Consider the following 14,800-nt stretch of genomic DNA (forward strand, 5'->3'; position numbering starts at 1 on the left):
AGCACCTAACCTGAGTAATTTCTCAGGGCATGGAGATCTCCACAGGGATGAGGAGAGGAATTTCTTCCCCTCATAGAATCCTCTCCACCTACCAAAGACTTGAGCAGGCATGTGACCCCCTTCACAGGGAGAAGAATGAGAGGAACCACACAGTGGCAAACCAAAAGACTTGCTATACAGGGCAGAGCCCTAAGCTGGAGTCCACACCCACTCTTGTACCCTGGGGGCTCACAATATCTTTCTCCTCCCTTGTGCAGCACAATCACAGTAGTTCTACTGTCAGGGCCCCTCTTCACCTAAAGAGGGGGCAAGATTTAGGACCAAAACCAATATTTTGGATGTACTGGTTATTGCTGTGTTGTAGATTATATGCTCTTAGCACCTATTCATTCTTATTTGTTATCCACATATTATTTTCTCTGGGACATATTATGTTTCTCCAGATGCTGAAGGATTTCCTGTTACCACAGATCTTGCTGTTTGTGGATTCAGTCCTTAATGTACCCTATTTAAGATAAATAGCTTAGTTTATTTGGAGTTAAGTTGAATACAAATATGACTCAATAGTCCTTCTCCCTCTTCTCACCACTACCCATGTTTTGATTTTTTTCCCTTTGCCATTGTAAGCCGGAGGTCCTTCCTACCACTTCAGACTATGAAATCATAAGTCCTCCCCATTTGATTGGGATTTTTATTTTCATGCCCTTGAACATGGCTAAATTAGTTCTGACAAGCTGTAAAAAGAAGCCTCCATGTTCAAACCAGAGAAGAGTATCCATTTTCCATAGATCACCATTAAAACCAGTGTTTTACTCACAGATATTTTCTCAGCTACGTAGTTGCCCCTATTCTCTAATTTATCTTCGCTGGCATAAAAGGTGAATGTCTGTAAAACATTTGATCCAGCTCTGAGGAATTCCCGATGAAGTTGACGAACTGCAAGGTATTAAAAAAAGGCAAAAAAAAGTTTGATATGGTTGTTACTATTTTAGCACCTGTTTGCACAGTTACGTGTTTATTGGTTAGGTTATGTTAGCTTAGGAAAGGTTCTGAATTAATGGTATTGTAAAAAGAATTCTTCTACTTAGTTTTGTATCAAGTATAGCATCTGCAGCAAACACTGCCACCTTCTCTGTTGATTCACCTCCTAACCTGGAGGGACAATTTATAGGGAGAAAGCAGACAATTCAGTCTCCTTAGCCAGTCAAACAGTCTCTGCTGAGACTGTCAGTCTCCAGTAAGGTGATGTTGATCTGCAGTGATCTGTCTAATCAACCATGGAGGACCTTCTACCCTACAATTACCCTGACAGTAAGCTCACTCACTGAATCTTTGGCACCTTGCCTATCTTTTGCTGTAGTCTGTTCTACAGAACTCCCAAGTTGTAGTCCCCGAATTGACATTCCTGAATGTACCCCAGAACTTGACAGCACTGCAATCAGCCATTTTATATGTTCAACCCCTGCCAGTTGAAACCAAAACATCACATAGTTAGAAATAGTTTTAGGACCCTGAGAGGCAAAGCCATGCAGCTGCACATTTGCAGTTTTGCTATCAGAATGGGAGGTTGGGACAGGAAGTTAAGGTTCCCTGAATATAGAAGGAATATTTGGATAACCAACCTCGGTTTTAGGCACCTTTGACAAGTAAGTTTTATTGTTGTTCTGATTAGAAATACTTTTCTGATCAGGAGACTAATGAATTGTTATTGGCTGTTTTAGGGAAATTGTTAGCCTACCAGGAAGTATTATGAGGTATGTGCTTTGTCAGACTAAAAAGTTTAGTTAGAAAGTGTACTTTGGAGCAGTCTGCAAGTACTGTGGGCAAGGATCTGATAACTAAGTTCCCCAGCAGCTACACAGAAGGAGGGGGCCCCAGAAGCCTGGCTGTTGAGTCCTCAAAGCCCTCTTAACCTTGGTAAATATAAGTTTAAATATGCTCTGAACCTACTGTGACAGCATGCACGTGCTCTGATCTAATAAAAAAGTAGTTTTAGGTAAAAGCACTCTGGTTTGTATCACATAACAGACAGAGGAACTTTGTCCCCATTGATTTATTCCTGACACCACCTGGAGAGAAACAGTTAAGTTACCATTGCTTTGGGTTCTGCAAACTCTGGCTAACAAAGTGTCACTTAGCAGGATTGCTGCAAGGTGGTAAAGTGAAGGGGAAAGGAAAGCAGATGTCAGCAAAAGAAAGAGGAAGTATGGAAAGAGATCAGACTTAGCGCATGTTTACACTTATGGCTAAATCAGCACTGCTGCCATTGATGCAGTAGTGTCAATTTAGCAGGTCTGGTGAAGACACACAAAGTCAATGGCAGAGTGCTCTCCCATCGACCTTGAGAAGCATAAAGGTAAGTCAGCAGGAGAGCATCTCCCATCGACACAGTGGAGTTTAGGAAGCACTGTAAGTTGACCTAAGTAACATAACTTAGATTGACTTACAGCTGTAGTGTAGACCAGCCCTTAGATCAATGTGAGAAAGGGAACACAACAACTGCCCAGGAAATTAGTCGACAATGAGGATAAGGGATCTGCTCTAGCCTGTGAAAAAAGAAAATATTAATTGTAGCACTGTGGCCACTTACTGCTGCCTGAGTGCCCCTTTTTTCTCTTTCACAAGGCTCCTTAAACTCCACACAGTCCAAAGGAAAGTTACAATATTCTCCACCTGGGGTCCAATATATTCAGTCCCCTGGTACATACTTGCACTCTGGGCCCCAATCCCAGTTTGGAGTCTCTCTTTCCTTAGTTGGAGGGTTCCCATCCCTCTTTCCCAGAGCTGGGTCAAAGTTCAATGTCTCTGCAGGAACCAGGCTTGCTCCCTCCAGCAGCTTCTTCAAGCCAACTACTGCTTCTATGGCTTCTGTTTCCTGAGCATCCTTACCTTCAAGCTTCCTACCTGAAACAACCTCTACCACTCTCTCAACTACCCTTTCTCAGTAGCTTCCTGCTGGCTTTTATATCAGAATCACTTGATTCCTCTCAGGTGGGGCTCATCTTGTAATCAGGGCTGGCTTAGTCCCAAGCTCTCCAGCACACAGGAATAACTATCAATCTTGGAAATTAAAGAGCACGAAAGCAATATTTTATGTGAAAATGTTAGTGTACTGCCAAGCACCCTCCTCTTATGGCCAGCATTTGCTATTCCCCCTTTTCTACCCAAACTTAATACTATTTATTATTTGTATGGTGGTAGCACCTAGAAACTCCAACCAAGACCAAGGGCCCATTTTACTGAGCATTGTACATATATAATGAAAAGAAGGTCCTTGCCCCCAAAGAACTTGCAATCCTAGCACAAATGTCACTTATCCCATAAAGTTAAATGTAATGCTTTTGTTGGGCCCAAGCCTGTACTTTGGGAGACAAAACTTCCAGTGATTTTAGTAGTAATTTTACCTACGAGATCAGGTCCATTAGAATTAATCAGTGATAAGTTTGTATATAGAACGCTGCTGTTGTCACAGTAGGTGAACAGGGATTAACAATTTATTTTACACACAGCCCACTAAATAGAAACCAGACAGATGGTAATTTCTTTTGGAAGACCACCACCCTAGGGAGATATGAAATAGTAAGACAGAAGTGTAAGCCCCTGTATCTCACAGCCAAAGCTTGGCCACACAGTCCCTTGGACTTTTATAAAGGTGTATGGTAATAGGATATAAAAATGTCTATTTCCAAGGCTGATGTTTGGAGAGGTTTTTAAAAAGAAGCCTTTGATATGATATCACATTGCTGATAGATAACCTGATTCATTAGCCAACTCTTTGGATGCAACACAAGGACTAGAAAACACAGTCTTCAAGAAATACAGGCTTCTAACCCAGATCTAGCTCAAACAGTAGTCACTAGAGTTACTCCTGGGGGGATTCTGCACCACTGCACAACTGCAGAATTTATGCCTCCGCAGATTTCTTTGCTTCCCCACAGAAAAAATGACTTACTGCTGGGAAGGGTTGCATGACCGCTCTTGTGGCTTCCCCCATCAGAATGTTTTGGGTGCCCAGGGCAGCTGGCAGAGAGGTAAATCACTGTGGGGCAGGGGAAAGACCTGGCTGGTGGCTTCTACCCTGCTCCAGGCTGAGCTGCTAGTCCCGGCTGGACTGGGGAGGACGGGACTTCCTCTTCCCTTGCATGGCATTCAGGACTGAGTCTGATACATTCCCAGATTTCTTCCCCAGCTGCAGGAAGCTCTGCAAACTCCTCTCACTGCTTCCTGCACCCATCTCTCCTCAGCTGCAGGGGGAGGGATCACTGTACAGAGAGCTGCTTCCCCATCCGCCCAAGCCCCATGCATCTAGATGCCATCATACCCAGACCTACCCGCCAAGCCTCACCCCCACCCGCACTCAGAACCCACTTTGATGAGCCCCACTCCCCCTGCACCTGGACCACCCTGACAAGCCACCCACATCCCCATCCCACTGAGCCCCAACCAGCTGCACCTGGACCCCCACTCCACTGAGCCCCAATGCCCCAGAATGTGCTCGCCAATGCCATGCTGGAGCCTCCATGTTTATTTGACAAATAACATTTGCAGAATTTTAAAATATTGTGGGCAAGATTTTTTTTTTTTTGGCACAGAATGCCCTCAGGAGTATACAGTGTATCTATATACATGGGCAAGTTTGATTCCACTCAGTAGAGGGCAGTGCTGAGCACAGAAACCAGACCAGTCTTATCCGGCACTCACACTCTGGAATAACCCAGGAGGCTGCTATAACAGAACACTGCTTATACCAGCTATTACACAAGAACCAGTCAGGAACATAGCTTATTGCTCAACTTCAGAGTTCTGAAAGTTCTTCAAATCCTGCATCAAGTAGCAGTATCAAGTTTCAATCTCACATCCTTTGAACAGAGACAGTCAAAACACTCCAGGTGTGAGCAGCATTTATTGTTAATTATAATTTTAAAAATAGGTCATTCATTCCAAACAAAGGGCCACTTCAGAATACGTCTAGGATCCACTAATTTGTTTTTCTATCAGCCACTTTCCATAAAGGGTCATTGATACAGCTGGTCAGAAAATTGAAAATGCTTTTTACAGTTTTCACAATCCTCATGGATCCTGTTTCTGCTGTGTGACACTACTGCACACCCTCTTCTAGTGCAGTAATGCTCATCATTGTAGTATGCTGGTGCCTATGTTACAGGGTAAAATAAGTGCTGTTCTCCTGTGAGCCGATAGAAATCTTACCCTACTCTAAAACAGTTAAAACATGTTCAAGACTCACCCCCTTCTGGGGGGGGAGGGTGTGGGTGTGTGTGCACGCATGTGTTACTTTAATAAAATTATCACAAGAATCCAGCCAACCCTTCTCTGGGCTTGGCTGCTCCTAAAGTTTCTATCTTATGACAGCTGAGCTCCAGAACCTATATTGTGCTAACCACAGGAGCCTTTCCCGTGTCTTTTGTATCCTTCATGGGCCAATGGTCAGTCAGTCAACAAGGCTGAAATAGCAACCCCCTGAAGGGTTCCAACTTCTGCTAAGAGTGTGGGTCAATAAGAGACCACACATTCTCTTACAGCACCTTAATAATGCTCGATTTGTTTTACCTCCCTCTCCCCACAGGCTTCAAGTGCTCTTTGCTGATGATTGTGACATCCCCAGCAGAGTGCACAGTTCACAAAATCAAGGGACTGGTGATGCAGGTGAACCAATAAAATTTTTTCATAAACATGCAAACTAGATGAATATCCCAAACAACCAGGTAAGGAATTAGCAGGATCTTAAATTTGTCAATATTTAGAGAGGAAGGATAGCCTTATGGTTTAGACACTGGCCTGAAACCTCACGATAAATGGGTTTAAGTCATCAATTTTAATGCCAGAAGGGACCATCACAATCATCCAGTCTGACCTCCTGCATAACAAAGGCCAACAAATTTTACCCAGTAATTCCCAGCTGGGCTACAGACTTCCTAGGTGACTTCTGGCATATCACAAATATCTCTTTACATTTTTAAATCTATTTGTAAAGGGGGATGTTACTTCCTTTGCCTGTCTTGTCTATTTAGATTGTAAATTCTTTAAAGGCAGTGATTGTCTCTTCCTAGGTGTACAGCGCCTAGCACAATAGACCCCATCATGGTTGGGGCCTCTAGCAGCTACAGGAATCTTAACAATAATTTAAGAGTTCTTTGCAGTCATAGTTGAGGTGTATTAGCTAAAGATGTGCTGTATTTTTAAAGTTTTAAAGTACAACTCATTCAAATCATTTTTTTATTTCAACCCACCATGTGGACAAAATCTGACTTTGCACATATGACCAAGCAATAGTATTAGTAATCTTGCAAGGGTTTCAGTACAGTGATAGCATTTTAAATTGTTTACACATCTCACATTGTAGGCATTTAGGGCTCATTTCTGAACTCTCTTATCCCTACTCAGGTAACATTTCTCCCCCCTAAAAAAAAACAAACAAACAAACAAAAAAAAAACAACCAACCACCACACCTACCCCCTTGCTCTCCCCGTCATCTGCCCTGCCCATCTCCTCCCACACATGGTCTCCTTTCCTTAGTCCTCATCTTCTCCTTCTCTTCCTAGGCTCCCACTCTTTCCCTCAGTTCTTTTTCCCTCCCTGCCCACTGTCCAGAGCCTCCATCTCTCATGTGCTTTCCTTACAAGGTAGGAGGGATTTGATAGTTCTGTAGCAGTTCTCATACCAACTGGCCGTGCCAGCTGCTTCCTCTATTTTCCACACCTACTTTCTGTGTAACATGACCGTGCAGGGTGGAGGAGCAAAAGTCAGCAGTGCAGAGGAGGCACCACACTGCACAGAAGAGGAAATGTTCACACTTCATATTAAGGGAATACATTTATAAATAGTATATAAAGGGTTAATAAATGTTATAAGCATGTTATAGACATGAGTAATAGGTTATCAGCACATTAGTAGCAAGTGTCAGAGATGGTTTTAAGCCCTGTTTAAAAGGCATTGTGAGAAGGCTTCCATATAAAGAGAGGCTCAAAGAAGACAAAGGATTAGAGCAAGGAAATATTAGTTATTTTATAGACCTGTTATAAAGGCTACTCTGGCACTCCTATTTTCTGTATTAAATTTAAGGGCACCACATTCAAAATGCATCAAAGGAAATACTTTTCTACCCATTGTAAACTAGCTTGTGGAATATGCTGCCACAGGATGTTATAAGGACTACTAAGTTTCTAGAAAAGATTGTGTACATAAATAGATAATTGCATCTACATTACACTTGTTATGCTATAATTTTCAATCCTCATGCTTTGAGGCAGAAGCTGATCACTTGCTAGGTCAGGAGGAAATTCCTCCTCATGGTAGAGAATTGTTCCATTAGGTGCATTTTGAGGGAGACAGAAGGAGGTTACACCATCCACTGAAGTATGCTGCATTGGCCATTGTCAGAGAGGAGATACCTAGTCTGTTCCACTTTACCATTTCTTATGTTCTTACAGCCAGGGCTTTGGAGCTGTGCTCCAGCTCCAGGCAAAAACCTGCAGCTCCACTGCTCCAGAGCTGTTCTGCGCTCCAGCTCCGGGCTCCACTCCAAAGCCCTGCTTACAGCCTTTAATTTTTTCTCATTTCACAGTGGAGTAAATCTTGAAAGTATGAGAGTATAGTGGAGTATATGAAAATATCTCTAAGCCCTTACATTCATTATTAAAAACTTCTAATTTCTTGTAGGTATTAAATAAACAAACAATATAATTTTAAGTCAATACACAACTCCTAAAATAGCCCCACTACAACAAAGGTACGAGTCTTAAATAATCAAGCAGCTGTTTCGATACTTCTATTTAAAAATCTGCTAAGAATTCTAATAAAAAATATGTAATTTGTTTATTATATATAGTCAAAGATTTTTACATTCTCCACATGATTACAGTTTCTTGTTAATAAGACTGACCTGCTTCTGGGTGTTCTACTGCAGCTTCTGGAGTCCAGGGTCCAGCTTTTACATAACCTCTCTTTTCAAGAGCTATCACAAATCCTCCATCTCCAATCACAATTTCTCCAGCATCTAGACGTTCTAGAATACCCTGAATAATAAGGGAGGAAAGGTTGATGGACTGTAGCTATGTAGATTTGTAGGCTACACACTTTTCAAGATAGGGACTTTGTCATCCTTTGTTTTTTGGAAACAGCCAAGCATAATTTGGGGGCTACTGCAATCAGAACAGCAGCGGCAGCAGCAGCAGCAACATGTTATTCTGTTTCTTTAAAGCATCTTTCAGGCTTAAACAATGGCAGAAGGTCAGTTTTCAAAGAATGTAGGATTTTATTATAATAAGCATACATATAGTACCTAGGCTCCCAACTATAATCACAATTTTATTAAAAATTGAAAAATGCACCATTCCCAAAAATCACACATCAAGGGCCCAGTCATGCTCCCGTGAAAACAAATGGTTAAAATCCCACCCATTATGGGCCCTACGTGCTCTCAAACGATTTGTTAACTACTGGAAGAGAAACACTAGCGTCCTACTTTTTTAGTAACTCATTTATTCTTCAGCTGAGATAAAGGTCACCAAGGCAATGCTGCAACACAAGTAGCTTGTGGTACAAAATGACACAAGGAAGGTATGCCACAGCTAAAAAAGCATGCATGTAACATTTTACTGACACACAAAGTGGGATGAGGGCTTCAGCTGGGAGTGCAGACTCTGGGTGGGGCTAGGGATGAGGGGTTTGGAGTGCAGGAGGATGCTCAGTGCTGGGATGGAGTCGTTTAAAGGGCAGGAGGGGGCTCTTGGCTGGGGTAGGGGATTGGGGTGCACAGGGGGAGGCTCTGGCTGGGGGTGCAGACTCTGGGGTGGGGCTGGGGATGAGGGGTTTGGGGTGCAGGAGGTTGCTCCTGGCTGGGATTAAAGGATTTGGAGGGTGATCAGGGCTGGGGCAGGGGGTTGGGGGAGCTCAGGGGTGCAGGATCCTGGCAGCATTTACCTGAAGCATCTCCTGGAAACAGCAGCCTGTCCCCCCTCCAGAGGTGGGGCCACACCGCTCTGCCCCGTCCGCAGGCACCACCCCCGCAGCTCCCATTGACCACGGTTCCTGGCCAATGGGATCTGCAGAGCCGGCACTTGGGACAGGGGCAGCGTGCAAACCCCCCTGGCTGCTCCTGCTGCCAGGAGCTGCGCAGAGCTGCTGCACGCGTGGAGCGGAGCAAGGCAAACCCCTAACCCCACTCCCCGTCTGGAGCGGGGAAAGCTCCCAACCCTGCTCTCTGGCAGGAGCTCAAGGGCCAGATTAAAATCTTTTTCAATCCCTTTCCTGGGTGAAAGCCATACACAATCATCATGGAAAACTAATGAAGGCCTTTTTAATTTAGCCTCCCCACAATTTCCTACCCATGCGACCGTGAGTGGAGTTGTACCGGTTGGTGCTAGCAACGATAGGAAATTTTAGGGATAATTGGTAGCGTAGCTACAGCTTAATTTACTGGATATTAAGGGGAACAGTCAAAGTAGTAGTAAATACAGTGTTTTATATAAAGCAAAATTGAAAAAAAAATTCCCTCTGATCCCTTTCATTTATAGTAATCTTAAGTGTTACTTAAAATAGTTAAAACGTTTTCACACAAGTGCAATGTTCCATGAACGTGGTATAATTATATGGTTTCACAGACCCTTTCATGAAGAGATATCTGGTATATGCTATTACTCTGAAACCATCGAATTTTGTTTAGATATTGTTCAAATGTTTGGTCTTATAAGTGTAATGGATTGTAGCCTGTTACCATCAATCTAAGTATATTTCTTCAATTAACTGTCTGACTGTACAAAGGCCCTCATTTATCTGTGTACCCTCACAAAAAACATAGGGATTTAGTCATATAAATATATGGAGGAGTAACTTTAATCTTGTACAGTTGCAAGGAAGCTAGGGATAGAAATCCCATCTGATTAAGAATTGTGCATATGGTATTTTAACAACAACTTAACATACAGCACTCCTAGAATTTTAAAGAATAATGAACACTGTTCATCCAGCATATCAAATAATATAAAACCACAAATAATTCAAATTTATTCCTGGTAAGAACTCATAAGTGGCTTCATTTCCTCACTCATTTGATCAAGCCATTACATTCCAAATATGAATGTTGCAGCATAAAGTTATATAAGAGAATAATTTATCATAATAATAGCTCAATGGATACATTTATGATCATGGGATTATATTTTGCTTCTGTTAACTCTTCAACTTTTCACTGTATCTACCTATTTGTAGAAATGTTTATATATTTACCTTTTGATTTAAAAACAACAATCAGAGGGTTGTAAGAGTTTTAAAAAACGTAAAGTCCTAAGACGGTAGTTTTCAACCTGTGGTCCACGGACCCCTGGGGGTCTGCAGACTAAGTCTAAGATTTCCAAAGGAGTGCAACCCACATTTGAAATTTTGTAGAGGTCTGCAAATGAAAAAATGTTGAAGACCACTGTCCTAGGAAACAGCAGGACTGCAAATTCTGTTACTAAAAGTGACAATGCCTGCTGAACCTGCCAACTATAGAAACTGCTTCTCAGCCTCAAATTGTCTGAAATCAGCTGATGTACCTGATGAAGTGGGTTTTAGCCCAAAAAACGTAGACCCAAATATTGTTAATCTCTAAGGTGCTACAAGTACTCCTATTTGTTTTTGCGGATACAGATTAACAAGGCTACCACTCTGAAACCTGCTGAAATGCCCTGGGAGGAAAGGGTCTGTGGCTAGAAGAAGGTGGCAATATCAGGGAGATGACTACTGCTGTTCTCAGAACAAGATTTTGCCTCACTCAATTTGCATGACGGTTCTATTTCCCACCCCCTACCTCAGCTATGCACTAGCAGCAGCATTCCCGAATGGGAGCAGGGGGCGGTGGCCGCCCATGGTAGCTCAGCGAAGCTGCGTCTCCAGACTTTGCAAGTGAGGAGCTCAATCCCTTAGCGGGAGCTTTGGCGGCTGCTTCTCCTTGGAGCACATCACGGGACAGCTGGAGCAGCCACAAGCAGCTACCCACAAGGGATATGCCGGGCCGACTCCTGTCCCCCCAGCGGCTCCAGGGAGGTGGCACGGCCTGGGGACTTCCTGCGCCCCCAGCGGCTCCTAGACAGGCACGAGTCCCCGGGCATTTACCTTCTTCTTGGCGTGCGGGGGGCTCGCTCCGACAGGCGGCGACTGCATCTTTCCGGGGCGTTAGCAGCACTGCCTTTGCACCCAGGCTCTTACTGGCGGCGGCTGGAGTCTCCCCCGGCAGCTCAGCGAGACTCGGCGAACACAGCCCAGCCCGCCCCTTTATAGCCCCGGAGGAGGGGCGGGATGCGGGGTGGGTCCGGGGTGGCCGGGGCTGCCCCCAACTCCCTTTGCGGAATCCGCAACACCCTCCCTCCCTGGGACCCTGGCCCCGCTGCGCGGCTGCCAATCCTGTGCGAGCCCGGCGCGGCTCTGCCCCCTCGCCCCCTCCGACCGACGTGGTGTCACTTCACACTCGCTGACAGGGAAGGCAGCAGGACCTGTTCGCTGGGGGGCGGCTCCGTGGCCCCGCTCCCCCCCGCAGGGCAGCTCTCACCCCCCGCGGGCGGGGCGGGGCGGCCCCGGCTCCCTCCGCTAAGGGCATTGGCCACTGGGGGTGCCGAGGGCGGGGGGAGGCTGTTTTCCGTCCCTGCCGAGTGAGCCCGGCCAGCCCAGCGCCTGCGAGGGTCCGGCACGCGCCATGCTGCGGGGAGCCCGGCGGCTGCTCCCACCTCAGCTGCGAGGCCGAGAGCCCGCCTTACCCCGCCGGGCGCGCCCCCTTAGCAGCGGCTCCGGCACTGCGGAGTGGTGAGTCCTGCCTGCAGGCTAGAGCCTGCGCTGCCTGGGGTGGTTCGCGGCGCGCGCTCTCATCGCGGTTTTCTGGAGGGAAAATGTTGGTGCGGGTGGAAGAACTTCGCTAAGGCGAGAGCTTCCCTGTGCCCAGGCGCCACTTCCTCCAGCAGCTGTTGTATGACCCCGAGTGACAGAGGCGAGGGCGGGCGAGCTGACCTAATATAGGTCTCCCCTATCCCTAAATTCCCTTCACCGTTTTAACAGCTGAATAACAAAGTAAGTGCTGCAATTCACAGAAAAGAGGCACCGCCGAATCACACCAGTTTGCTGGGTTTGACAGCGACAAAGGCCTTAAAATACTAGTGAAAGGCCTCAGACAGTTTTGGCTTCATTACAAGTGAAGAGGGAAATCCATACTAGCAGCTGCTGCTAAAATTAAACATTCATAGCAGGGCTGCAAAACTTACACCCCAGAGTCTTAAAGGAGCTAGCCAAGGAGCTCTCTGAACCACTTACTGTTTGTTTTTACCTAGGGAAAGTCCAAAGGATTGGTGGAATGCCAGGGCATTTCCAATGTTTAGAAAGGGAACCACGGACCATATTAGCTTGAGCTCAATCGTTGGCAAAATAATGGACTGGTTAATCTGGGACTCTATCAAAGAATTAGAAGCTAAAAATACAATTAATGCCAGTTTAGCATGTTTTTTTATGGAAGGTAGGTCTTGTCAAGCATTACCTTTTTAAAAAGAACAGGATTACAGCAACTATATTGATTTACTCTACGTGGATTTCTCTGTGGCATTTGATTTAGTACCAAATGACATTCTGATTTTTAAAACTGCATGGAACCATCAGGGCACTCCTTAGATCAGTGTTTCCCAAACTTGAGATGCCGCTTATGTAGGGAAAGCCCCTGGCGGGCCAGGCCAGTTTGTTTACCTGCCGCATCTGCAGGTTCGGCTGATTGCAGCTCCCACTGGCCGCGGTTCATTGTCCCAGACCTATGGGGGTTGTGGGAAGCGGCGCAAGCTGAGGGACGTACTGACTGCCGCTTCCTGCAGCTCCCACTGGCCTGGAGCAGCGAACTGCGACCAGTGGGAGCCACAATCGTCCAGACCTGTGGACACGGCAGGTAAACAAACCGGCCTGGCGCGCCAGGGGCTTTCCCTACACAAGTGGTGTCCCAAGTTTGGGAAACACTGCCTTAGATGGATAAAAACGGCATCACTAACAGATCCCAAAATTTAGTTATTGGAGAGATGTTTCTAGAGGGGTCCACCAGGGATTGCTTCTTGATCCAACATTATTGAATATTATTATCAATGATTTATAGTAGACTATGATATATATAATCTTTGCTGGTAAAGTTTGCAGATGACACACAAATTGGTGGGGTAATAAATAACAAGGAGGACAGGTTACTGTTACAGAGTGCTTTGAATTGCTTGGTTTAGGTGGTCACAATCCAACAAAATGGATTTAACAACGTTGAATTAAAGGTAATACATCAGGGAACAAAGAATTCAGGTTATACCTACAGGATGAGATACTTGGTTTTGGAAAGCAGTGACTCGGAACAGGATTTAGGGGCCATCATGGGTAACCACCTCAACATGAGCTCTCCTTTCAAGGCTGTGCAAAAGGGCTAATGCAGTCCTAGGATTTATAAAAAGGTGAATTTCAGGTAGAAGTAGGGAAGTGATTTTGCTTTTGTACACAGCTTTGGTAACACTGCCACTCATACTAATACTGTGCCCAGTATTAATGTCTGCATTTCAAGAAAGATGTAGAAATACGGACTAAAATTCAAAGGAAAGATCAAAGGATGGCCACAGAAATGATCCAGGAGCTGGGTTTTTTTTGTTTGTTTGTTTTTTTGCCTTCCTCTGAAACATCAGAGTGTGTCCACTGTTGTAGATGGGGCACTGGACAGGGTGAACCAGTGTCATATGGACACAGAGTGTGAGGCCAGAAAGGATCACCAGATCATCTAGCGTTATGAAATGGTATAAAGCAGTGGTGGGCAACCTGCGGCCCCCATGCTGCGCGTCAGGGTAATCCGTTGGCAGGCCGTGGGACACTTTGTTTACATTGACTGTCAGCAGGCATGGCCGCCTGCAGCTCCCACTGGCCGTGGTTTGCTGTTCCCAGCCAATGGGAGCTGTGGGAAGTGGTGCAGGCCGCATGGACCTGCTGGGAGCTGCGGGTGGCCATGCCTGCAGACGGTCAATGTAAACAAACTGTCTTGGGGCCCACCAGTGGATTACCCTGACGGGCTGCGTGCGGGACGCAGGTTGCCCACCACTGGTATAGAGGGTGTGCTGCCTTAGATGCCTAGCCGGTGTTCTTGCTCAAATGCTCAGGGTCTTACTGATCACCAGATCTGGGTTCAGGAAGAATTTTTTCCCCAGTTCAGATTGGCAGGGACTTTGGGGTTCTTTCATCTTTCTCTGCATCATAGAGCATGGGTTACCAGCTGGTATCATCTGGCATATCCAACCTAATCAGTTCCCTGCCATTGCAGGGGCATTGGGCATTGGTAACACCTCGGTCTCTTCTGTTCTCTGCCTGTGTCATACAACTGTTTAGTCTTCTGAGGACTGCAATGCATAGCCTAACCCAGGGGTAGGCAACCTATGGCATGTGTGCCGAAGGCGGCACACGAGCTGATTTTCAGTGGCACTCACACTGCCCAGGTCCTGGCCACCAGTCTGGGGGGCTCTGCATTTTAATTTAGTTTTAAATAAAACTTCTAAACATTTTGAAACCTTATTTACTTTACATACAACAATAGTTTAGTTATATATTATAGACTTATAGAAAGAGACTTTCTAAAAACGTTAAAATGTATTACTGGCACATGAAACCTTAAATCTGAGTGAATAAATGAAGACTCGGCACACTGCTTCTGAAAGGTTGCCGACCTCTGGTCTAACCCAATTTACTGGGCTCAACACAGGGGTGACTGGGTGAAATTTAATGGCCTGTGAGATACAGGAAGCCAGACTAGATAAAGGT

The 14,800-nt window shown here is 45.4% G+C and overlaps 2 protein-coding genes across 6 annotated transcripts in view; one reads left to right on the forward strand and one right to left on the reverse strand.

The window, feature by feature from the left end:
* LOC120408209 (betaine--homocysteine S-methyltransferase 1) overlaps window positions 1-11,350 on the reverse strand; it is a 32,928-nt gene extending 21,578 nt beyond the window's left edge. Inside the window, exons 1-3 of one of the 2 annotated variants that reach the window (XM_039544885.1) lie at window positions 11,114-11,350; window positions 7,902-8,034; window positions 818-936 (exon numbers count right to left, since the gene is read on the reverse strand). In XM_039544885.1, the coding sequence (XP_039400819.1) occupies window positions 818-936; window positions 7,902-8,034; window positions 11,114-11,161 (300 nt within the window). In that variant the 5' untranslated portion in view covers window positions 11,162-11,350. Of the gene's footprint in view, window positions 1-817; window positions 937-2,708; window positions 2,925-7,901; window positions 8,035-11,113 lie in introns of those variants that run through there. The other variant, XM_039544886.1, reaches the window with a different exon arrangement.
* A 332-nt stretch (window positions 11,351-11,682) lies between these two features.
* The window catches only part of DMGDH (dimethylglycine dehydrogenase), a 76,182-nt gene continuing 73,064 nt past the window's right edge, over window positions 11,683-14,800 (forward strand). For 2 of the 4 annotated variants that reach the window (XM_039544879.1, XM_039544880.1), the window contains exon 1: window positions 11,683-11,797. In XM_039544879.1, the coding sequence (XP_039400813.1) occupies window positions 11,691-11,797 (107 nt within the window). In that variant the 5' untranslated portion in view covers window positions 11,683-11,690. Of the gene's footprint in view, window positions 11,798-12,375; window positions 12,498-14,753; window positions 14,799-14,800 lie in introns of those variants that run through there. The other 2 variants (XM_039544881.1, XM_039544882.1) reach the window with 2 other exon arrangements.

The sequence above is a fragment of the Mauremys reevesii genome, linkage group 6, assembly GCF_016161935.1.
Source record: "Mauremys reevesii isolate NIE-2019 linkage group 6, ASM1616193v1, whole genome shotgun sequence".
Lineage (NCBI taxonomy): Eukaryota > Metazoa > Chordata > Testudines > Geoemydidae > Mauremys > Mauremys reevesii.